Source organism: Onychomys torridus, chromosome 10 (assembly GCF_903995425.1).
Source record: "Onychomys torridus chromosome 10, mOncTor1.1, whole genome shotgun sequence".
NCBI classification, from domain to species: domain Eukaryota; kingdom Metazoa; phylum Chordata; class Mammalia; order Rodentia; family Cricetidae; genus Onychomys; species Onychomys torridus.
The window spans coordinates 61,001,759-61,023,250 of NC_050452.1; the positions used below are offsets into that span (position 1 = coordinate 61,001,759).

The window sequence follows — 21,492 nt, forward strand, 5'->3', positions numbered from 1 at the left end:
GACAACAAACAAACCAACATCAGTGAATGCATAAGCAGGGAATTTTATAAATTTTTGAAATATGCACATGTATTCCTAACTATCTGACTAGTGTTGAGGAGTTAAGAGGTTTAGAGTGGGACATAGTTCAAATACTCAGAACACCAAACCTCAGAGACTGTGTGGAAGGACAGATAGACAGATGCTGACTCATCTACTCTAGTAGTTGACCACTCCAGGTTTGACTCTCAATTGCTTCGTTCTCCCTGGAACAACTGTATAGAGAGAGCTTGCAGGTGCTTTATTTGGGTGGTACAGAATAAACAGCAGGAACTCGTCAGTAGAAATAAAATGGAGAAGGCTGTTTTCAGAGAACTCATGGGCAATGTCATTTGATTGTATCGAGTCGAAACAAACACTTCAATATGTTCTCCAGGGTAATACTATTGACTGAATTGTGACTCCCCTAGTTGACACTTTGAAGCTTTTATCAGCTATGTGCCTGCCTTTGGAGAGGGTCTTTAGCGTTTAATAAACTTATATGTGAAGATAAGACACCGGAGATGTCATACATCTCACCCACTCTTCTTTTCTCTACATGAGAATACAGACTGAATGTCATGTGTGTTTACAGCAAGAAAGTGGCCAAGAAGGAAGTCTGGGGCCTACAAGGAGGGCCAAAACACAAATTTAATTTCATGGTGAACATCTACATCCAGAAGCATGAGAAATATGTATGTGTGTAGTATTCAGTCTGTGCTATCCCACTGTGTCAGCCTAGATGAGCTGACATGGGTGGAGTTCTAATCTGTGCTTTCTACCTTCTCCATAGTAGTGCTGTGTGAAAGAGTTAACACTAACAATAAATAGACCCTCAACTTCTGTGTAAGAAGGGAGGCATTGCCAGTTTTTTAGTAACCTGAGACAGCCTAGGGAAGTGTACATGCAGGCCCTATGTCATATTTTCTTGGCTAGCCTTCAACACACTCTCAGTATCTCTCCCACAAACAGGCTCAGCAACTGTTTGCATACCATTTAAGAGCAATTCAAAACTAGTCCCTGAGGGAGGTCTGTGACTAACATGCTGGCCATGCTTGATTGCTGGATTGCAGGCTAGCTGTGCAAAGTTATAGCATATATCTATTCTCATATGAAAGGTATAATAGCATATATCTATTCTCATGTGCTGGTTATATATAGCATATATCTATCTATTCTCATGTGCCAGGGATATATGGCATATATCTGTTATCATGTGCAGGGGACACACACACACACACACACATATTTGGTCAGACAAATTTTGGGTTATATTAACACATCCCGGTGACTAGAGAAATAACTTTCTCCCTCACCCTCTCATAAAAAACAGGGGACTTTCCATTTGCCCCTATGTATAATGTACAATACATAGATTTCAGGGTCAGGTGAGATGTAACTGTACTGCCAAGGGCTGATCCTTGGTTGCAAAGAGATTCTTTTATGTGCTCACACAACAGGTGTTAGAATTTGTTTTTGTTTTTGTTTTTGTTTTTTTTTCCTCTTCTGGTTTAAGAGCCCCTACTTTTGGCAAGCATTGTTGCAAAGATGAACCAAGATAATTCAAATAAGACAAAATGTTGCATTTACTGCCTGGTCTAAGTCTCATAATCTCTACCTAAGCAATCTTTGGGAGACACAAAGAATTTATTCCTCCCAAACTCACTATCATTAACCAAGTAGACAAAATCCTTTAGCATGTTTCCTTAGCAATTGATTGTGAAGGATTTATCAGAAGCATTGTTTCTTTTCAACTGAAGCATCACAAAGACAGATAAATGTAGCCTCTTGATGAACACAGTTATTCCATTTGAATGCATGTGTCTGGAAATCTGAGTCCCGGTTCGGAGGAAAGTGGAACTCACCTGTTTCCGCAGGTGATAATGAGCAGTGAAGTCTAACCCACTTTAATGTGAATCAGGAATACTTACAATGTTTTGAGGCTTTCCAATCCTTTGAACATCTTGTGCTGAACATTTTCCAAACGGTTACTGGTGAAAAGAATTTCATTCACACCAGATGCACCTTCAAATGCTCCCTCCTCGATATCAGTGATCTTATTGTTGCTAAAGTTGCTAGATAAACAGTGTTGAGATGCAGATTTAAATGACTGCTCATTAACACAAGACACTCTAAAAATATATCCGGTCATTTTTAATCTACAGAATAAACATATAAGTCTTCCACAGTTTCCAAGATTTTCACTGCAAGGATTGCAGAAACTTGTAGAAAGTGTTTCCCTAATCTATGCAGTCAAGAGGACAGTAATACTAAGAGAGAATAGCCATTAAAGAGATATACTAGCTTAATTCTGCTCAAAATGAGCTGCAATGATCCTGAGAAGTCTAAAATCATTAAGGCCCATTATTTGGTTACATAAACTCTTATGTGGTCCAGTAGGCTTGCCACTATCTCCTCAGGACTTTGGATTTCCTTACCTGAGGACCAAATCCATTATTTGTGCTTATAAGACAAACACTATACCAATGAAACAATTTGATTATTTTGTTTCCTGATTTATTTTTTATTCTAATAAAGCACTGCTCATAGTAAACTGCTCCTTAAATGTCTGTGGCATTGAACCTCTTATTACCAAAAAGACAGTATAGTTAGTGGCATAAAGGAAAATAATTAAGGAATTAGAAGATTCTCAAGGTATAACCTAATGCAGAGGAGAAGGACAGACACATGGTTTTGGTCTCCTCTGCTAAAAACAGTGTCAGTGGCTGGAGCAGCTATATATGTGAGACTGAGGGTGACAAGTGGCATGGGCTAATGTCCCTGCTTACTCCTCATGTGGACAGGGTGTTCCTGTATCCTTGCACACTTGACTTTTGTTCTGCTTCCCCTTTTACTCAAGGACATGGGATACTGATGGAATGTTGATGAAAATGCTGAGCTTATGAATTTACTTTGAAATATGAGCTGTGGACATGAAGTAACACAGATGAGCAGTCTAGCCAGTTTACTAATCATTAATTTTGACTATCTCATAATGGAAGCTTAATGAAGCAAAAGTCAAAGAGTTGACATGAATGTGCTGAAAGAGAAATAGCACCACGGTTTGGGGAATAGTAAAGGAAGTTACAAAACATCACTGAATCCATTTTAATGTGCTTAGACTGCTAGATTCCTGCTGTGGACGCATTATAGACCAGCTGTCTGCTTTAGAGGAAGATGCTAAGGATTGGCTTGGTATTGTGTGAACACATGGAAAAGTACCTCTTAAACAGTACCCTAAATTCATACCCCATGTAGTCATCACATGGACATTTCCCTGGATACATATATATATATATATGTATTTTCCCCATTTTAAAAGAAACTTAGATAAAATGGAAAGATATATATAAAATTCACAAGAAAAACACACCTCATACAGTCAATATATAGCTAACAAATGACTTACATTTTGCGTAACTGAGGAAGTTTCTTAAATATTCCTGTGGCTTCTAACACTGTGAATTCATTATTATTGAGACGCCTGGGGAAACAAAAAAAGAAAGAAGATCAAAGGTTTCTCACAGGTACCAAATGTTTAGCCGGTGTTTGTTACACTAAGGTATAACATTTTTTAATGTTAACTTTGAAATACAGCACACATATAACAGAGAATTCATAAAATTAACATGTTTTTATCATTTCATCAAAATTTAAAAAATAAAAAATTCTTAAGTATACTGAAATATTAAAAAAGTCAAAGAATAATCAAAACCTGCTCATACATAGTAATCTCTAAACCAAAGTTTGCAAGCCTTTCTTTTTCACTATTGTTAACCTCGCATGCATTTCCCCCAAAGGACAGGCTCAGACCTTTATCATTCACAGATCAATTTATACACAATTCAAATACTAAAAAGTACTCAAAGTATAGAATTTCAATATATTTGTAAAATTGCAAGCCACGTGAAATGATTCATACATGTAGTCTCAGTACTCAGGAGGCAAAAGTGGAAGACCAGAGCAAGTCCAAGCCTTTGTGGTCTACCTGGTAAACTCCAGGCAATCAGGGCAATATAAGAAACTCCATCTCAGACAAAAACAAAAACAACTGTCTCAACTAAAACCAAACAAGACCCAGCCTAACCATCTTTATTAATTCAATATACTTTCATCACCCAAAAAGCACTCCCAAATCAATATCAATAATCGGCAATAGACTCTATTTATCACAGCCGACTTCCTATCACCATCACACATTGGTGCCACACTACACTTATTCTCTTATTCTGGACGTTTCCTTTAATTGGAATCCCATAGAATATGCCTTTTGCTTCATCTCATAGGATGTTCTGAAGATTTATTTTATTTTCAATTATGTAATTACATGTAGGCATGCGGATCTACTTATGGGTAGATACAGAAGTGTAGGTGCCCACAGTGTCCAGAACAGGGCACTGGATCCCCTGAAAATGAGTGGCACGTGATTATGAGCCAGCTTACATGGGTGCTTTAAATTGAATTTGGGTTCTCTTGTAGAAGCCATATGATATGTGCTCTTAATATAACCTTTATATTGTTGAATTTTAAGAGATTTTAATATACTCTGGATATAAATTCATTGTCCATATATGACTAGTAAAATTCTGAAACTAAATCCTTTACTGAGTACATGTTCCATTTATTTTATATGCATTGTTTAAAAAATATTAAACTTTTAAAACATACAGAATTTTTTCTGAATCTTACATTAGAAACTAGGTTGTAGTAGAATTCTTGATTGGAGAATAATCTTATTTAACTAATTATCATGCTCAATATAATATCATGTATGTGCAGCATTATCAGAAATAAACTAAAGTCCACACATAATCACACAGAGTGGAATTCAGGGACCTTGCTACATGTTCTCTGAATTTCTGAAAATTGAGTTAGTGAATAAACCATGAAACAGTGGGTGTAAAAAAATCACCAGCACCACAAAGAAACTAGTTTCTGTCAACCCTTTGAAAGACATTATTTCTAATTATCCAAACTGCTTTGAATTAATTATGTAACAGGCATGGGTATAGTTACAGTGGGACAGAAATGCTAATGCACAATCCCTGAAGTCAAGAGGCTGCAATCTAGTTGAAGACAGAAGGATTATGCATACACACAGAGACAATCAACTTTGGAAAGCAATAAATGACAAATACCAGATGGTGCCATAAATAAACACAGCTAAGATGTTCAGAAAATGATTAGATTTCACTAGGGTCTTCATGGGTCTTGGAAAACTAACACTGTACACTTTCCTTTTATAACCAGGAAAGGTGAACTACACATGTGTGTAGTATATGCCAATAGTTACAAAATTATATTTTTTTCATACTCTGTATCCTATGCTAAATTTGTAAATATAAATTTGATCATGTCTCAGTTTTCAGATTTCCCTAATCTGCTATTCACTGTTTATAAACAAATAAATAGCAGTCAGCTATTGTTTACCCTTCAAATGGCAATCACTGAGTCCTTTCACTTGTAACAGAGAAGTAGTCAATGACTCCCACAATAGATTTTTGTGAGTAAGTATCAAATTATTTTGTTTGGCTGTTTTAAGAATTAAATGTCTTGCAAATTTATGAAGTGCGTATAAATGTTCTGCAATAGCGAACATCTAATAATAACCAGATATTCCTGTTATTGTAAACATTAGTAAATGAAGACTGAATTTTGAGTGATAATTTGATTGCTGTTATAGCTCTGCCTGAAAATTGAACTAAGATAGTTTTGAACATATTCTTCAACAAAAAAGAGGGTCTATCAATTCAGCATGGATTAATTAAGTGAATTTGATTATTGAGAATTAAAATGTCATGACAAAAATTCCAATGTTTTCATATAGTCTCTTTTTGTCCCTTGCTCCCTCCCAGCCAGGATTTTGTAGTCAGATGAACTTACAGCTCTGCTGTGTACTGGGGAATATGGTCTGGGATTTTGTTGAGTTTTTGATTGGAGCAATCTACAGTGGTCCCTTCACAGCGACACTTTTCAGGACAAGCCAAGTCTGCAAAGCAGTCTCCACTTAATTTTGATCGATAATCTTCTGTGCCTATTGAGGATTCAAGCCAGAAATAAGAATCTGAGTCTGAATGCTAGAATAACCATTAAACATACAGGAGGAAAAATAGTAGGGTAACTATAGATTATGCAGCAGGGAGACAACTTAGGGCATTTTGGTCAATGGATGTCAGGAGAGGATTAAAAGAAAGGCTTGGAATTTTCTGGAAAGAAGAGTGACCAGATTCACATGACAGGAAAACATTAATAAAGTTGAGCTTTTCACAGCTGTACTTTCTGCTGATCTGGTTCTGAGCCACGCTAGTCGATTTCACAGCTAATCACAAAATGGCTATGAATTGTTAAGTTTTAATTTTTTTTTCCTGAGTCAAAAATTGAAGACATATCTTGTAATAAACATACTCCTGTATATTACTGTAAAGTAGGGCTTTTAAGGAGAATCATACACTTAGGTTTTAAATTTTTCCATGGACTTTGTTATTCTCTCCCTCTCACATAATCTTCAGAAACACCCCCAAAAGCCCTCTTTTTCTCATTTTGACTCTATAAAAAAGACAAGTAAGAACTGCCTTGAGCCTCAGCAGCTTGCCATGCTGTAGAAAGCTGCGTGACGTTCCATGGTGCTTGACGGAACCATGTTTTACTCATACCTCGCAAGCACATGGTTAGATCAAGCACAACAGAAAATCTCGCTACATTATCACTACACCAACCACTAGGCCAGAGGGAAGACCGAGAGGACAGATGGAGGAGGAGAAAAAGCTAAGGACGGTCTGGGAGCATCATACTGTTCACATGACATGCATTCTTCCCACAGAACGTGATAGCATAACTACCGAAGGGTGCCTGGAAACACAAAGAAGGGGCTATATGGAAAGGTGCCTCCCGAGTTCCTCAGAACTGCAGAGCGGAAACCACAGCTTTCGGGAAGAACATCCAGGAAGAAGTTGAAGGTAAGCTACAAGGACAACAGAGAAGCTCAAGAGATCTGTGGTTTCTTCATGGAAAACAGGCGCAAAACATCAAGACTAGAAGAAGGTACATCGGGGATTGAAAAGAGGGTGTGTTACATTTCAGATGAGACACTTTTACTTACAGGCCAAATGGTGGATTCCTGCAAAAGAAAAGATCACCAACAAGGAAAGAAAGACAGAGTCATCTAAGTTAAGGTTATGGACAAATGTAGATCAATCTATGTCCTCTTCCTTGTTTCTTTACTATAACAGTCATGGGATGGCATTGTGTCATGTGTTTGCCAGGCTTTGCAAAATGTATAGCACATGTGAAGTAAAACAGTTTACAGAAAATGCAATGGCATAAAAGATGTGCAGTAAAAATGCTTGTGGGTTCCTTTAATGGCTGAATTGTCTGCAAGACAGATTTTCTATTGTATTATTACCGGAATGTTCAGAATGCCATACAGAAGAGCAATCAAGGAATGCACATAGAAAATGAATGAAAAGCCAATGATGGAAAGTTACAAGGACTATAGATAGAATATATGCATTAATAGTTAAGGGGTAGGTCACATGCTTCTGAATGACCTCCAAGTTTTAAGGCTTATTACTTGGTGGGAACATAATCAGAATTCCAACAAAAATTTGAAATGCCAAATATAACAATATATGTGTCACATTCCATTACAGAAACAAGTGCCATTCTATTTATTGAAGAATCTGTTTTTTTTCCTGTCTTCAGAGATTACTGCAGATGAAAGCTAACAGTATTCTGATAACAGTATTTATAATAGGTTCACTGAGTGCATTTCTAAAATTTAGAGTCAATAGCATGGTAATATATAATTCTTATTTTAAAACAATTTGTTAGGTAGACACAAATCTTAAATAGTATTTGAGATGGAAAAAGAACATAATGAGGAACAAGCAATCTATGTGCCATAGTTTCAATAAGTAATTTTAAAATATAAACTGAATTATCAAACCTTAAGGATTAAAATATAATCTTTAATTAGAAGTTATTTTCTAAAATAGATCTGGGCTCCTATCTTCTAGCAAAAGCAGAAAATGTAACTATCACAACAACATGATATATTTTTTTTATATTGCATTGAGTTGTCCTGGTATTTTTGTATCTAAATTATTAAGAAGCTGAACTGAATAATTTGGTAATTACTAGATGAATTGCTACAATATTGGGGTTCAAATCATACTGGTGTGCTATGCACAGTTTGTTTTTCAGAGTATTCCTTTTATTTTCAGTTAAGTCTGAATTGTTAGGTAACTTTGCACTTAATTGGCTAAAAATAACAAAATTTATACATTGATGAAGACTAATCAATCAATCGATCTTTTCAGCACATTACTGGTTATACATAAAGACACAATATGTAAACTATTGAGCACTGAAAATCAAATTAATCAATATACTTAAATCTATTAAATATATAAAATTAATTACATGACAGGAGTAAGTAATAAATGCATCCTTAAAATCAAGGCCAATCAGTACTTTATATATATATACATATATATTTTTTAATATATAATGTTTTGAAGCAAACAAGTCAAGGGGCATTTGCACAATTGGCAGGCAAGACCAAAGTAAGTAAAGGGCACACTTTTTAAAGAGCTAGCTCTAGACTCATCAGTTTGAAGGTGTTCCATAGAAGCACAGGGATGGAACATTGTAATTGCATTTTAGAAACATGTTCTCCTTCTGCTTAGAATATTCAAGGCATTTAGTGCCCATTAGCTGTTAATGACTTCAAGATGGATGTGAATATCCCCTTGGTAGAGAAATAATCTGACTCCAGACAGGCAAGAACGTACAATTACAAATAAATTAATAATTAAAAAAAAACAAGTGTAGCTAAATCAGCATAAAACAGCTGTTTTATATTTACAAAAGAACGAACATAAACAGAAATGGTCTTTTCAAACCAAGAAGCTTTCAAAAAGTAAGTTTTTTTCCCCCCAAAATGCAGTTATGCATGTTTGTACCTGATTTCATATAGAACTAGCTCTTTGACAATAGAGAGGCTGCTGTCTTTAAAACTAGCCTAGTAAGCTACATTTTAAAAACAGGCTGAAAGCTTAGAGAGAGAGAGAAAAAATAACATGATTTAAGTAGTAAGCCATAGGTTCAAACATTTTGGCTACTGTGAAAAACTGCAGATAATGTGCAAAGGAGAAAGGGAAAAAGGTGGGTTGTTTTTTGTTTTTGTTTTTGTTTTTTTTTTTAAATAAATAGTTTCAAAATCAGAAGCTGCATGCAGAGGTGGGGCTTTCAGGGTACAGCTACAAGTGAGCTATGCATAAGTCCGTCTATCTATGGAGTGTTTACTGTACTTCCCAAAGCATGCACATCAATGTTTAGAAGCTATATAAGTCGAGGAAAGGGTGTCTGCAGTTAGTCCTACCACCGAGCAAAACCTACCTGGAATGAAATACTGTTCTTTAGCTAAATAAAAAAAAAGAGAAAAAAAAATAGAAGATGTACCTGAATGTCAGCAAGCAGAGGTATGAGTTATATTAGATTAAGAATGGGCTAAAGTTACTACAGATAACTAAGAGACAAAGCATATTCACAGAACTAAAACAATACACAGTGAGTGATAAACTTATAACAATGGACAATAACACATCTCGTCTTTCTATTAGATGTTCAGCATGAATTAACTGCACAATGGTTAATGTGCCCAGAAGAGTTAGGTAGCACATTCCCCAAATTACAGTGAATGTTTCCTACCATCAGCACACATATAACAGTAGACCAACGTGAACAACGGTTCCCACTTAACAGTTATGCAATGATTTTTGTTGGGTAAATGCAGTATTTCCCAACTGTGAAAAGATAGTCTCAAAAAATGTGGCTTCCCAGTGTATCCCAGAAAGAAAGGAGGCATCAGGAGACTCCTACCCTCTACTTCTGGAAATAAAAAAAAAAAAAAAAAAAAAAAAAACCATGTAATCAAGTCTTACTTTAGATTCTGAATAAATGAAAGCATGTATAACTACTTGATGTTGGTCACTAGAGACTTGTACAACAAACAGGAGGAGTAGCACTACTTTTAAGCAGCATTTCAAGTTATCTGAAATGCCCTGGTTACATCTGAACACTAAGGGCATGCACACTATGAGGGATCTAGGCATCATTTCATTGATTGGTATTCATTTTGCTGGTTATATTATTTGGGTTGTGTCTATATTTCTCCCAATTTTCCTCTCCCCAGACAGAAGGAAAAAAAATGAGATTGTACAGTGCTTAGTAATCAGCTGAAGGCAGCTGCTGTCGCTAATTCTCAAGTAGCCATAGCTTTCGGTCCTAAGGGAAATGCCTCATGAAGTGAGAAATTACCTGAACAACGGAATTTCTTGCTTTTGATCTGTCCAATTCTTTTGTTAGCCAGGCGGCGGGGGCTGGTGCAGCGGGCACCGCTGGTCTCAATTGGGTTGGTGTGGAGATAATCCGCTAGCCACTTGAGATGGCAGTCACAAATGAAAGGGTTCTGGGCCAAATGCCTTTCAGAGACACAGCAGAGCAGTTTTATACATGATTTGCTTACGGCTCGCCTCTCACACTCACACTGAAAGTGACCATCATTATACTTGGTAAAAGTTGTGAATACATACATAGTTTGGATGGCTCTGAGAGCTGAGAAGGTGCCCTTGGCAACAGTCTGAAGCTTGTTGTCATATAAGGAGAGTAGGTTCAAGTTGTGCAGGTCCTGAAAAGCATCTACCCGAAGGCAGTTTATCTTGTTGGCATTCAATAATCTGTTTGATCAAACAGTCATAAAATTAAAGTGTAGCATCTCATTAACTCACCTGTAATATAGCCCTTCTGTAGGAAACCCAATCAAGAGAAACACAATTAATTTTAAAACTAATGTTGTAAATGTAATAATAATGTAGGAACTATGAATGGGAGATTAAAGAACGGGAGTCAAATGGTGAAATAAATTGTAATCGAGTGATTCAATAAAAATGATCCAAAGACTGTAAAGGATGACCTAGAGGTAAAACCATAGATAAAGGTAGGTGAGGCCTAGCTGCTGCTTTTGAGAACGAACTAAAAGGAATTCAAATGAATATTAGTGTCTCCAGTGACTTTAGAAGGTCAGTCTCCTCCTAAAACAGCAACCAGAGTAGTCCTTCACGCCATCACTCCCCCCCCCCCCCAGGATCAGTCTGAGTAAAAGTCTAGACAGAGAACATCCTTCAGAATTAATGTCCAAAAGGGTCTATAGCTCACTCTTGGGACTTCATGGCCTCACTCAGTACTGCTACCCCTGTGGCTATCCCAGTTGACACTTCGCTCTTTTGTATTAAGATCAGATTTGCTTTTTCTCCTTTCAGAAATGTCTCCCAGATGTGTGGCTTGCTTGCCACATTGCCTTTCTGGATTCTGCTAAACATAAACATGATCCTCCTCAATCCTACACTGCCTCACATATTTTCTGCCCATTTCCAATCCCTAATTCTTTCCATTCATTATATTCAGTTTATTTTTTCTATTTTTCTAAGTTTTATATGTATATATATCTTTGTGTCATGTATATACACATATGCATATATCACACATCTATATTATATATATATATATATATATATATATATATATATATATATATAAAATCATCTTTTGTTGTTATTGATGTTACCAGTGACTGTACCCAGAATGTTGTGGGTATTTTTTAGTTTGTTCCCTCATAGTTACACACCTCTATTACATACTACATGCTCAAATAGATCTGCTGTCACGTGACTACCTGTTAAGTCTCCTGGATAGGAAAGTTACACTATTACATTCAAGGCTATAATACAATATCTTACATTCTCACTCTTCCCTAGGTTACATTAACACACTGTGAAAGTGTGCTTTAGAGATCATCTACTGGTGGGCGTCATTTATGTAGGTTAAATATGATGAATATATGTAACTGTGTCTTACCATTGGTGCTATAAATTTCTTTCCAGAATATAATTTCTACTTCAGCATAGGCTGCCCTCTCTATGACTTCCTAAGCACAGTAGGTAATGCTACATGGTCTCATTACCTGTTTTAAGCTGAGTAGCACATTCCTCTAAATACAGCTTAGCCATCTTGGTGGTACTTGTTTAATGTTCTCTGTCTCTACCTTTTTTATTTTATTTAGAGACTTAAACCATTATAATAGCTCAAAATTACCTGCTATGTGGTTTGAGTAATTCTCATTATGTAACATAATGAATATATTTTCTTATTGACAATGAATGTTTACAGAGAACAAATGTTTGGATTTCACTTTCTTTTACATTCTTTATAAATATATGAGACTGTGCTCTTCTCCTGATATTCCTGTTTTCTGTACTTTGTGTTCACCCATCAGGAGCTGAAGTTTTAGGTTTCTTTATGGTGTCTCTAAAAATTTTCTAAAATTCCTAGACTTTTTTTTTTTAATTTGGGGTTAATGGGTTCAAGAAATAGATACCTTCCCACCCCTGACAGTAATACAAGCAATGCTGGTAATGTTACTTAATTCATATGCTGACTGAATAAAGGAGCTGGGGAATAAATGTTTAGAGACATGAATGTTGAAAGCAGTTGCTTCTGTGAGAGGTCAGTGTTCATTCTAAAACAACACGGTGTGAAGACTAAAGACAAACCAGCAGTTATTTCCTTAACTTGCTTCTTCTTCCTACCACATACCTGTTGGTGCGAAGCAAAGCTAAGAACTTTCCACTTCATAATGCTCTTGGCTATTTGCAAAAGGATTGGGATAACCTATTTTTTAAAACCTGGAAGGCCATGCTTAGGAGCTGGGAGCTGGGATATTAAAAACAGTCGCTTTATAAATAAGGTTTTCTTACATGCAGATCTCTGCTTTACTCACACATGTGTTACAGGAATCATAAATACCTGAGTTTTGAGTGTTGATGGTAAATAGTGCAATGATGATAAAAACAAATGAGGATACTGGGCATGGAGTATGTTCTTGGAAAATGAGGATGTTATCAATGTGGTAGCAATATTTAGTTCTAGTATTATATTATATATATTATGCAAAACATTTATAGTATATAATATGCATAAACATTTTATTAAATAAAATAATGAAAACTTAATTTCAAAGAGTTAGAACCTTGAAATGACCATTTAGCTCACAAGAGCAGTATGTAACATTACATACTAATATATGTATCATAAATTGAGTAGATTATATACCGCCAAGAAGAGGTGACTGAAACACACAGTAATTTTTTTTTTTTTTTTTTACCACTTAGCTTTTTGCATATTTGTATTTGGATGCGATTCAAACTACAGTCATGAAGAATGGAGAAAAGAGTTTAACACAAGTATACTTGTATCTAATAGTGACAATAAGTTTTTCAAGCAAGGAATAACAGCTGCATTAGGGAAGGTTGTGGGGTTACTAGGAAGTTTTGAATCAATCACCCAGGTGCCAATGAATGAATACTATTGAAAGGAAGAACAGTATTCCAAAATTAAGAATTCTGAGAGAGACTGGTTGTGAGCAACGTGACGAAAAGCATCAAATCATGATTATCTTCATAGTGAAAGCTTCCAGAGTAGGGTCTGCCATAAATGAGGTTGCTAGGTAGTGGATGCCATGGACTAAATTTAACCCTTACACTGCCTTCCTACGCTTTCTGTTTTTAACAAATTTACTTTACAAATGACCAGGCACTAAGGTATATGGCATCAAAATCTGGTATCTATAAAAAGAGTGTATTTTTCTTTAAATATAAATGAGGGGCAGCTATAGTCTATGCAGTGTAGTCTTTAATGCAATGGAGGGAGTCAGAGACACCTCAGTAAAGATCAATCAGGAGATGTAAAGATCAATCAGGAGATTGTCACCAAGGCCATGTGTCTCACTGAACTCATGCCTGTGCTTGCTGAAGTTAGTCTGGATTTTACTGGTAGATCTTCTGTGGTAAGAGGATTGTAACTACATCCCGTCTTTATGGCTCCATCTGAGCTGCTGGTAACATCAGAAGTGAGAGGTTTTATGGGATGCACACCTCTCCACAAAGGGGCAGCCAGAACACAATCATTCAATTTATTGTGGAAAGGAACATTCTTAGACAGTTCTAAGAGTTTTGTCTTCACATAAATAGCTTTTATCAATTTTATCACTGCTTCATTAATCATACGTATCTCATTAAGTTGGACCATTTTGGGTTGAAGCCTCCAGATAATAAAGAGATGATGTATTAAAATAATGTTAATATTAAGTTCCACAGATACATAGCAATGGAATACTTACAGTAGTTGTAAGGAAAATAGTCCTTCAAATAAACTTTTTGGGAGTTCTGTGATTTTATTTCCATATAAGACACTGAAAAATTATAGAAAAAATTAAAATCAAACAAGTCTAACTAGTTCACACACACACACACACACACACACACACACACAAACACATGCATGCACTTAGGGAGATTAGTAGGCATTTAATATAGCATCCAAGTGAAAATTGAGTGAAGTAAAGTTGTCTGATTATGCATAATATACAAGCCTACAGTATGCAATTTGGACTGCATTGAAAACAAAACAGTTCATAGTTTATTTGATCTTTTGTGAAAACAGTCCTTGACAAACTGTAATGTTTTCTGCATATAATATCCTCACACATATGCATGTGCATATTTTGTGGCAATCAAAGCACAGTATATATAGCAAATAATATCAGTATAGAATCTATTGCCCATTAAGAGTCATTACATGCTTGAAGTACTGCTATATAAGAAGCAACCCATATAAGGGCAGGAGCTTAAAATATAAAAGGTAGAACTCTTTCCTTTTCTTTTTCTTTTTTTGCCAGAGCTGAGGACCGAACCCAGGGCCTTGCGCTTGCTAGGCAAGTGCTCTACCACTGTGCTAAGACTGAGCAGCCTGTTATGGCATCTGCTCGGTCCTCTCAATATAAATTGCAGCATTTTGTTTTTATTGGACATAGAGTTTTCTGCTCTTATAGAAACATGAATTCATTTTAGAAAAAAATATTTTTATTGTTTTCCTGTCCTCATTCTTTTGCATGTATCAAAACAGTAAAGTTTGTGCTTGCTTTGTGCTAGAATTTTTGGTTTTAAATTTATTGTTTGAATTGCTGATATGTTTCTAAAAATTAGTAAATGAATTTTGGCTTGAGAGTAAGATAGAATTTTGAATAATTTCTGAGTTGACACAAATATGCTTCTATCATTTTGTATTACATATTTATGTAAAGTAGTATTCTCAAAATTGATTATTATTATAAGATAAAATATTGATCAATTCTGAGAAACTTTGAAGATATTATTTGTTTCATATATATATATGTAAAATAATCAAGTACATCTTTCTGAGTATGTACATTTTCTTTCTAATAAATGATAATATTATATATATATATATCAAAGAAAAAATATAAAAAGTATAATTTGTTTGTTGAGGAACATAACATCTGAGAAAATAGTGATTAGGAATATGAATGAAAAACATTTCAAGTGTTTCTTTCCTATCCATCAAGTGTGAAGATGAATGAACTGTCAGGATCCTGACTTCTGATTGCACACCAAGTGAAGGTATTAAAGGAAAGGACTTTGACTTAATCAAATCAGTATCTGCCAACTATCATTGGGGTTAGTACAGAGTGAGGTTCTGGTACTGGATTGACAAGTGAAATGATGATTAATTAGCTGAGAATAATGAAGGAATATATTTCCAAGCAGGATCAAACAGCAGTGTAAAAAGCAAATGAGTTGAATTGAAATGATTGAAAGACCATGTAAGTATTAAAAATAGGTTCCCAATAATCTCTATTATAGCAATGAGATTGAAAGAAAAATACATAGAAGTTAAAAATTATATTCTCAGGAGGCATTTGATTGCATATATAAAAAGCATAGATATATTTATGTAAGTTTTAAGAAACTGCATAAGACAATCTTAGGATGTCTAGTTAAAAAAATGACCCCACATAACATATTTATATATAAAACTCTAACCATGCATAATTTGAAAGTACAAGAAAATTAAATTCAAATAACTGCCTGAAATATCATAATAATAATTTGTGAATATACACTTTATATGACTAAAAGTTAAAGTTTAAAAGATATTTAGTAACGTGGAAGTATTTATAATACAATGTTAGATATTTTAAATGAAGGATATTTTATTAATAATATCATATAATTTTTCTTTAGAAATACAGGCATACAAATTCACAATCAAAGTAGAGAGTGCTTTTTTTGTTGTTTGTTTGTTTGTTTGTTTTTGAGACAGGGTTTCTTTGTGCAGCTTTGCACCTTTCCTGGAACTACTCTGTAGCCCAGGTTGGCCTCAACCTCACAGAGATCCACCTGCCTCTGCCTCCCGAGAGTTGGGATTAAATGTGTGCGCCACCAACACCCGGCAGTAGAGAATGCTTTGTCTCCTAGAGGTTATTTGAATCCACCTACTTTTGTCATATTTGCTCATTGCCTACAATAAACATAACTTTAGGTTTAGAAATATATTTGTTGGGAAAATGATAGATGCTTGTCATGGCATACAAAGGAAAAACTGAAAAATGATTTGTAATAAGTAATTTGCTTCACACCAGTGAATGATACTGGTGTATAAAAGATGAACATACAGTGGGAAAAAAATTACTAGAGTGAGGGAAATACTGTTTACCTTTTAAGATGTCAGAGAGAGGTGGGATGTATTACAAAGTAGGAGGAAAACACTCCAAGGAACAAATAAAGCAGAGTGTTATACATAGCATAGGGAGACAGTCCATTTGTTCAGATGCCAGTGTTAGAGCTTTAAAGTGCACATTAAAAGTACTTATATAGAATACAGATAGAGATTTGCTTTAGAGAATCAAACCAATCAATTAGAGAAGAAGTGATTCACTTTAAAAAATCAAAGAACAGAAGGAAAAAGGCTGTATTGTCAGAGAGAGGGTGAAGTGAAGATCAAGGAATGATGAAGGGCACATGTATGCTTTGAGGTCAAGAATAAAAGAAAGCAGGAGGAGATGCAACTGGGCAGATTACTATGACATCAGCTCACAATATTCAACTAAATTGAATCGTCAAACAATAGCCACTGTACCCTTGCATGTGTCAGCAAGTTTGCTAGGCTGTAAGAATGGTACCCACTTCAATTAAATTCAACAAGTAAACTGTAAATGTCCGTCACTTGCCAACATACAATGGATATGGCCTAGACAGATGGCTCTTATGTCCAAGGAACATTCCAAAGTGTAATTTTGAAAACAAAATTTCATTTCCTTTAATCCACTGATGTTTAAAAATCAACAAAGACATTCATAAATCATGAGAGTTCCACTTTAGAAAAAATCAAAGGGTGAATCATTTAACAAGCTGTTCACTTGGGAGAAGCATCTACAGTGGTTTGAGTAGGAGAAATGTTATAAATTTAACATGGAGCCATTTTCTTTTAAAAATATCATTTGTATTGTTAAAGGATCATGTTACAAAATTACTAAATCAATATTGTTAGTATCAGAAAATGGGAAAATAGCAGTACAAGGAAGAAATCATGCAGGGACACAGGAAATACACTGGAGAGATGTTGTTGGTATATAGTCTATCCACTGCAAACAATACCAATGAACAAATACTAAATACCCTATGAGTGAGATTTCTTTACCAATGTGCAGACATGTGAGGGAGGGCAGGGTGGAGTGTGTTGTGCTATGCTCTGTGTGTGTGTGTGTGTGTGTGTGTGTGTGTGTGTGTGTGTGTGTGTATATACACATTGTGGGTATGTGAGTTTCGTCCCAGAGCCCAAGGTCAAGTGTCCTCCATCGATCACTTGCACCCTTTAGATTTTGAGCCCTAGTGGCTCACTGAACCAGGCCCTCACCCACAGTAGAAGGGCTGTTGGATCAGCACCAGGGATCCTGCGATCCTCCTGTGTCTCCCTATACCAAGCTTGAATTACAAAGAAAATCACCTTACTCACATGATAATGATGTGAAGATGGTAGGGACAGAGAAATGAGTCAACATTATCCAAAGCAAATCAGTGTCAAGACAATAAGATAAAATATATAAAAATGAGTAAAGACAAGTCATAAAAGATATAAAGTGTGAGGAAGTCAATGAGAATTTGTGTTTTTTTTGTTACAATGTTTCATTATTTTTTTGAAAATTATGTACAATGTAGTTTGGTCAAATTCGCTGCCTCCCCCAGCCCCAACAACTCTTCCCAGACCCACTCTCCCTTTTCTCCCGTGTGTCCTCTTTTTAAAAATTTTTAAACTCATCAAGTTCAATTGATGTTGTCTGTGTAGGGTTGGGTGTCTGACATCCACTGGAGCCAGGTAAAACCACTAGGGGCTGCACACTTAAAGCAAATGGACTCTTGTTCTCCTAGCAGCTATACTTTTTAAATAATTAAGTAATTAAAAATAATTAAAAAAAAAAACCTGGAAGACATAAATGTCTCCTCTGAAAAGGAAATTGAATCAAATCCAAATATGACTAATAATACTATGAATAATGTCTCTAGTTTTTTTCTTTTTATGGACAGTGTGCTGCACAGAGGCACAATTATTTAGATAGGGGACTTTTTTGGTCCTTTGTAACAATACAGGCACCATAAGAAGATTCTTGTTTGTACCACTGGCAGCAAAGCTAAGAATGCAGATCTATTTTAAACCTATGGGTTTGGACTGAGGGACAATGTGGTCAGTTTGAATTCTGGCTTGCTGAAAGCTGGCAAAAGATTGAGTTCCTACGGTAGCAAAAAAATGTGGAATGCAGGAAAATATACAGTCTATTGCAAAAGATTTACTATGGACCAACTTCATCATCAAAGGACATGCTCAAAGAGCTAATCCTACAAATTAAAAACAATGATGTACACTTTAAGAATTATAACAGTGAACAAATTTAAGAAATCAGAGTAATAAGAAAACAAGGGGTAAATGGAGAGGACAGGTTTTCATTGCATGGAAAGCCTGGTAGTGAAATATCCAATATCATGCAGTAGAGTAAACTATAGTCTGAGATAAGCCTACAGAAAACTCAAAATCAGCAGTTGAGCATTGTACTGTAGCCTCTACAGAACTTGGGAACGAGGTGATAAAGATACAAAACTACAGTAAGTAAAATTAAGAAAATATTTTATTTTATTATATACATGAAATTATGGGAGTATGTGCATATGAGTGAGTGCTGGTGTCTACACTTGGCTTGTGTACTAGGAGATAAACTTGGGTCTTCTACAAGAACAGTACAAACTATTGAACACCTAGCCATCCTCCAACACGGTCAGTGAATTTTGATAGCCTTCAATGTATAAATTTAAAATGATGAAAATAAGGTGCTCATATGCTAAGGATTTAGGACATGGACATCCTCTGGAATACTTAAAATCCAGAAACATCCAAACTGATGTTCAGTAGGTGAAGAGTCTGCCATGGCCATATCTATTCCCTCTAGCACTTTGCTCTCTGCTTCTGTAAAGCCAGCAAGGGGAGACTCTCCTCCCCATTTCAGAGACAGGATAACCAATGCACATGTATCAATAACTTGCTCAGCCATTTGCTAGGACGGAGTGGACCTAATACTGAACACTAAACATCACAAGATTTAAAGTAAAAGCTTGGTCCTGTGTTTCTCTGCTTAGCACTTACTTTAAAAATATGAAGGGGTGTTTCTGAGTCAGAATAAAACAATAAAGTGATAAAAAAATAAAAGAAAGTAATGAAATTGCAGATAGGCAGAGAGATAACTTTATGGGTAAAAGCACCTGCCATGCTCTATGTATAACCCAGTGCTTCTATGACATGAGAGCCAGGAACCAGGAATGTGCAGAAGCTCACAGGCCAGCTAGCCTGAAGTGTGCACTGGCAAAGAAAAGGAGATCTTTTCCTGAACAAAGTGGAAGTGGAAATACACCTAAAGCTCTTTCTCTTCTTCACCCACAAGCACTCAAACAGGAATGTACGTGTACTTACTCCCACAAGATTAAAAGAAGAATCCAAGTGCAGAGGGCAGTAGTATTCTAGTATGCTAACTCCCAATGTAACTTTTACACTTTATGGAAATTTTGTTGTTGTCATGGTGAGATGACTCAGCAAGGAAAGGCACCTGCCCAAACTGTGGACATGAGTTCAATTCCTGGAGCCCCCATGAAAGGAAAGCATGAACTCCTGCAAGTTGTCCTCTGTTTCCCACTAGTGCACATGAGCACATAAACACACATACACACAATAATATATATAGTCTTTTTCCCCCAAGGATGAAATCATTCAATTAGTGTACAATTTTTAAAAGCTACAGTTCTAACAATACATTTTATATTGTATTAATATGCATGAGTATAATATACAATGTTATACTAATACACAATAAGTGTTAATGTTAATAATATTAAAGGATTTTGTAAATACTAAGAATGGCCCTTAAAAATCTTCATACAAATCATGCTCCATCTTCTCTAAGACATGATAATATTTTGGTTATTAAATACCAATTTTAAATTGTTTATGTTTTAGTTCTTTGATGGAAATTCTGTAGAGGTATTTGACATCATATTGTTTAAAATATTTTCATACCTTCAGTATGCATTAATCAAATTAATATAAATATATACTTGATGTTTTCAGAAAGATCTGAAATGGTGAGGTATAAAAGAAACTTGTGTAAAAAGATTTTGTTCTACTTATTGAAAGATACTGTAGCATAAGAGGAGAGAGGGACTGACTCCTGAAACCCAAGAAGCCAGTCATAATTTACACTCATGGAGACCATTAATAAGTAAGTTAGCCAGACTCTACACTCTTATATAATAATTAAAGGTGATTTTACTTGATATACTTTGAAAAGTTTTTGTAAGTTAAAAGAATGGTTGTCTTTAGTAAGTTATTTTAGACTGATTCCAACTTGCATAGCTATCTTCCCGAAAGTCCCCTTGACCTCCATAACTAGTGCTTAGTATGAGGCTATTCCTGGGGAAAATCCTCCTGTGATGAAGGAAGGATGAAATGATGGCTCCATGACTGCTCATTTATTCTCAGCTACAGTTGGCCTTCATCATCCTAAAAGGACCAACATTGTGCACAGACACATGATACTGTAGACTAAGAGACCACAATTCTAGAGTTGCCAGAGGATACACACACACACACACACACACACACACACACACACACACACACACACACAAATATCTACCCTAAAAACTGGTTGGTACTAGTGATAGACAGCAAGCCTCTGGAAGATGATGAGATTCACTAATAACAACTGTAGTTAAGAATTCCTATCTCATCAGAGAAAGACAGGAGGTTCCCCTCCCCCCAATCTGAAAACTTAAAAACTCTCTTGGTTGTGGAGAAAATTTTTCTTTCCCTCAGAAAAATATTTGTGTCTACTCACAGTGAATTCAGAGAACGCAGTCCTTGGAAGGCATCTGGGGCAAGCTCAGAGATCTGATTATTGCTCAGGTCACTACAATCAGAAACAAGGTTAGGTTAAATGAAATAGGTTGCTAGGTATGT

The 21,492-nt window shown here is 35.7% G+C and overlaps 1 protein-coding gene across 11 annotated transcripts in view; it reads right to left on the bottom strand.

Moving 5' to 3' along the window:
- Slit2 (slit guidance ligand 2) overlaps positions 1–21,492 on the bottom strand; it is a 344,297-nt gene that overhangs the window by 71,823 nt on the left and 250,982 nt on the right. For 4 of the 11 annotated variants that reach the window (XM_036200664.1, XM_036200667.1, XM_036200666.1 and 1 more), the window contains 9 exons: positions 21,371–21,442; positions 14,255–14,326; positions 10,614–10,757; positions 10,339–10,502; positions 9,418–9,441; positions 7,118–7,135; positions 5,902–6,052; positions 3,428–3,502; positions 1,950–2,093 (listed from right to left, as the gene is read on the bottom strand). In XM_036200664.1, coding sequence (XP_036056557.1) covers positions 1,950–2,093; positions 3,428–3,502; positions 5,902–6,052; positions 7,118–7,135; positions 9,418–9,441; positions 10,339–10,502; positions 10,614–10,757; positions 14,255–14,326; positions 21,371–21,442 — 864 coding nt within the window. The remainder of the gene's footprint in view (positions 1–1,949; positions 2,094–3,427; positions 3,503–5,901; positions 6,053–7,117; positions 7,136–9,417; positions 9,442–10,338; positions 10,503–10,613; positions 10,758–14,254; positions 14,327–21,370; positions 21,443–21,492) is intronic. The other 7 variants (XM_036200672.1, XM_036200671.1, XM_036200670.1 and 4 more) reach the window with 2 other exon arrangements.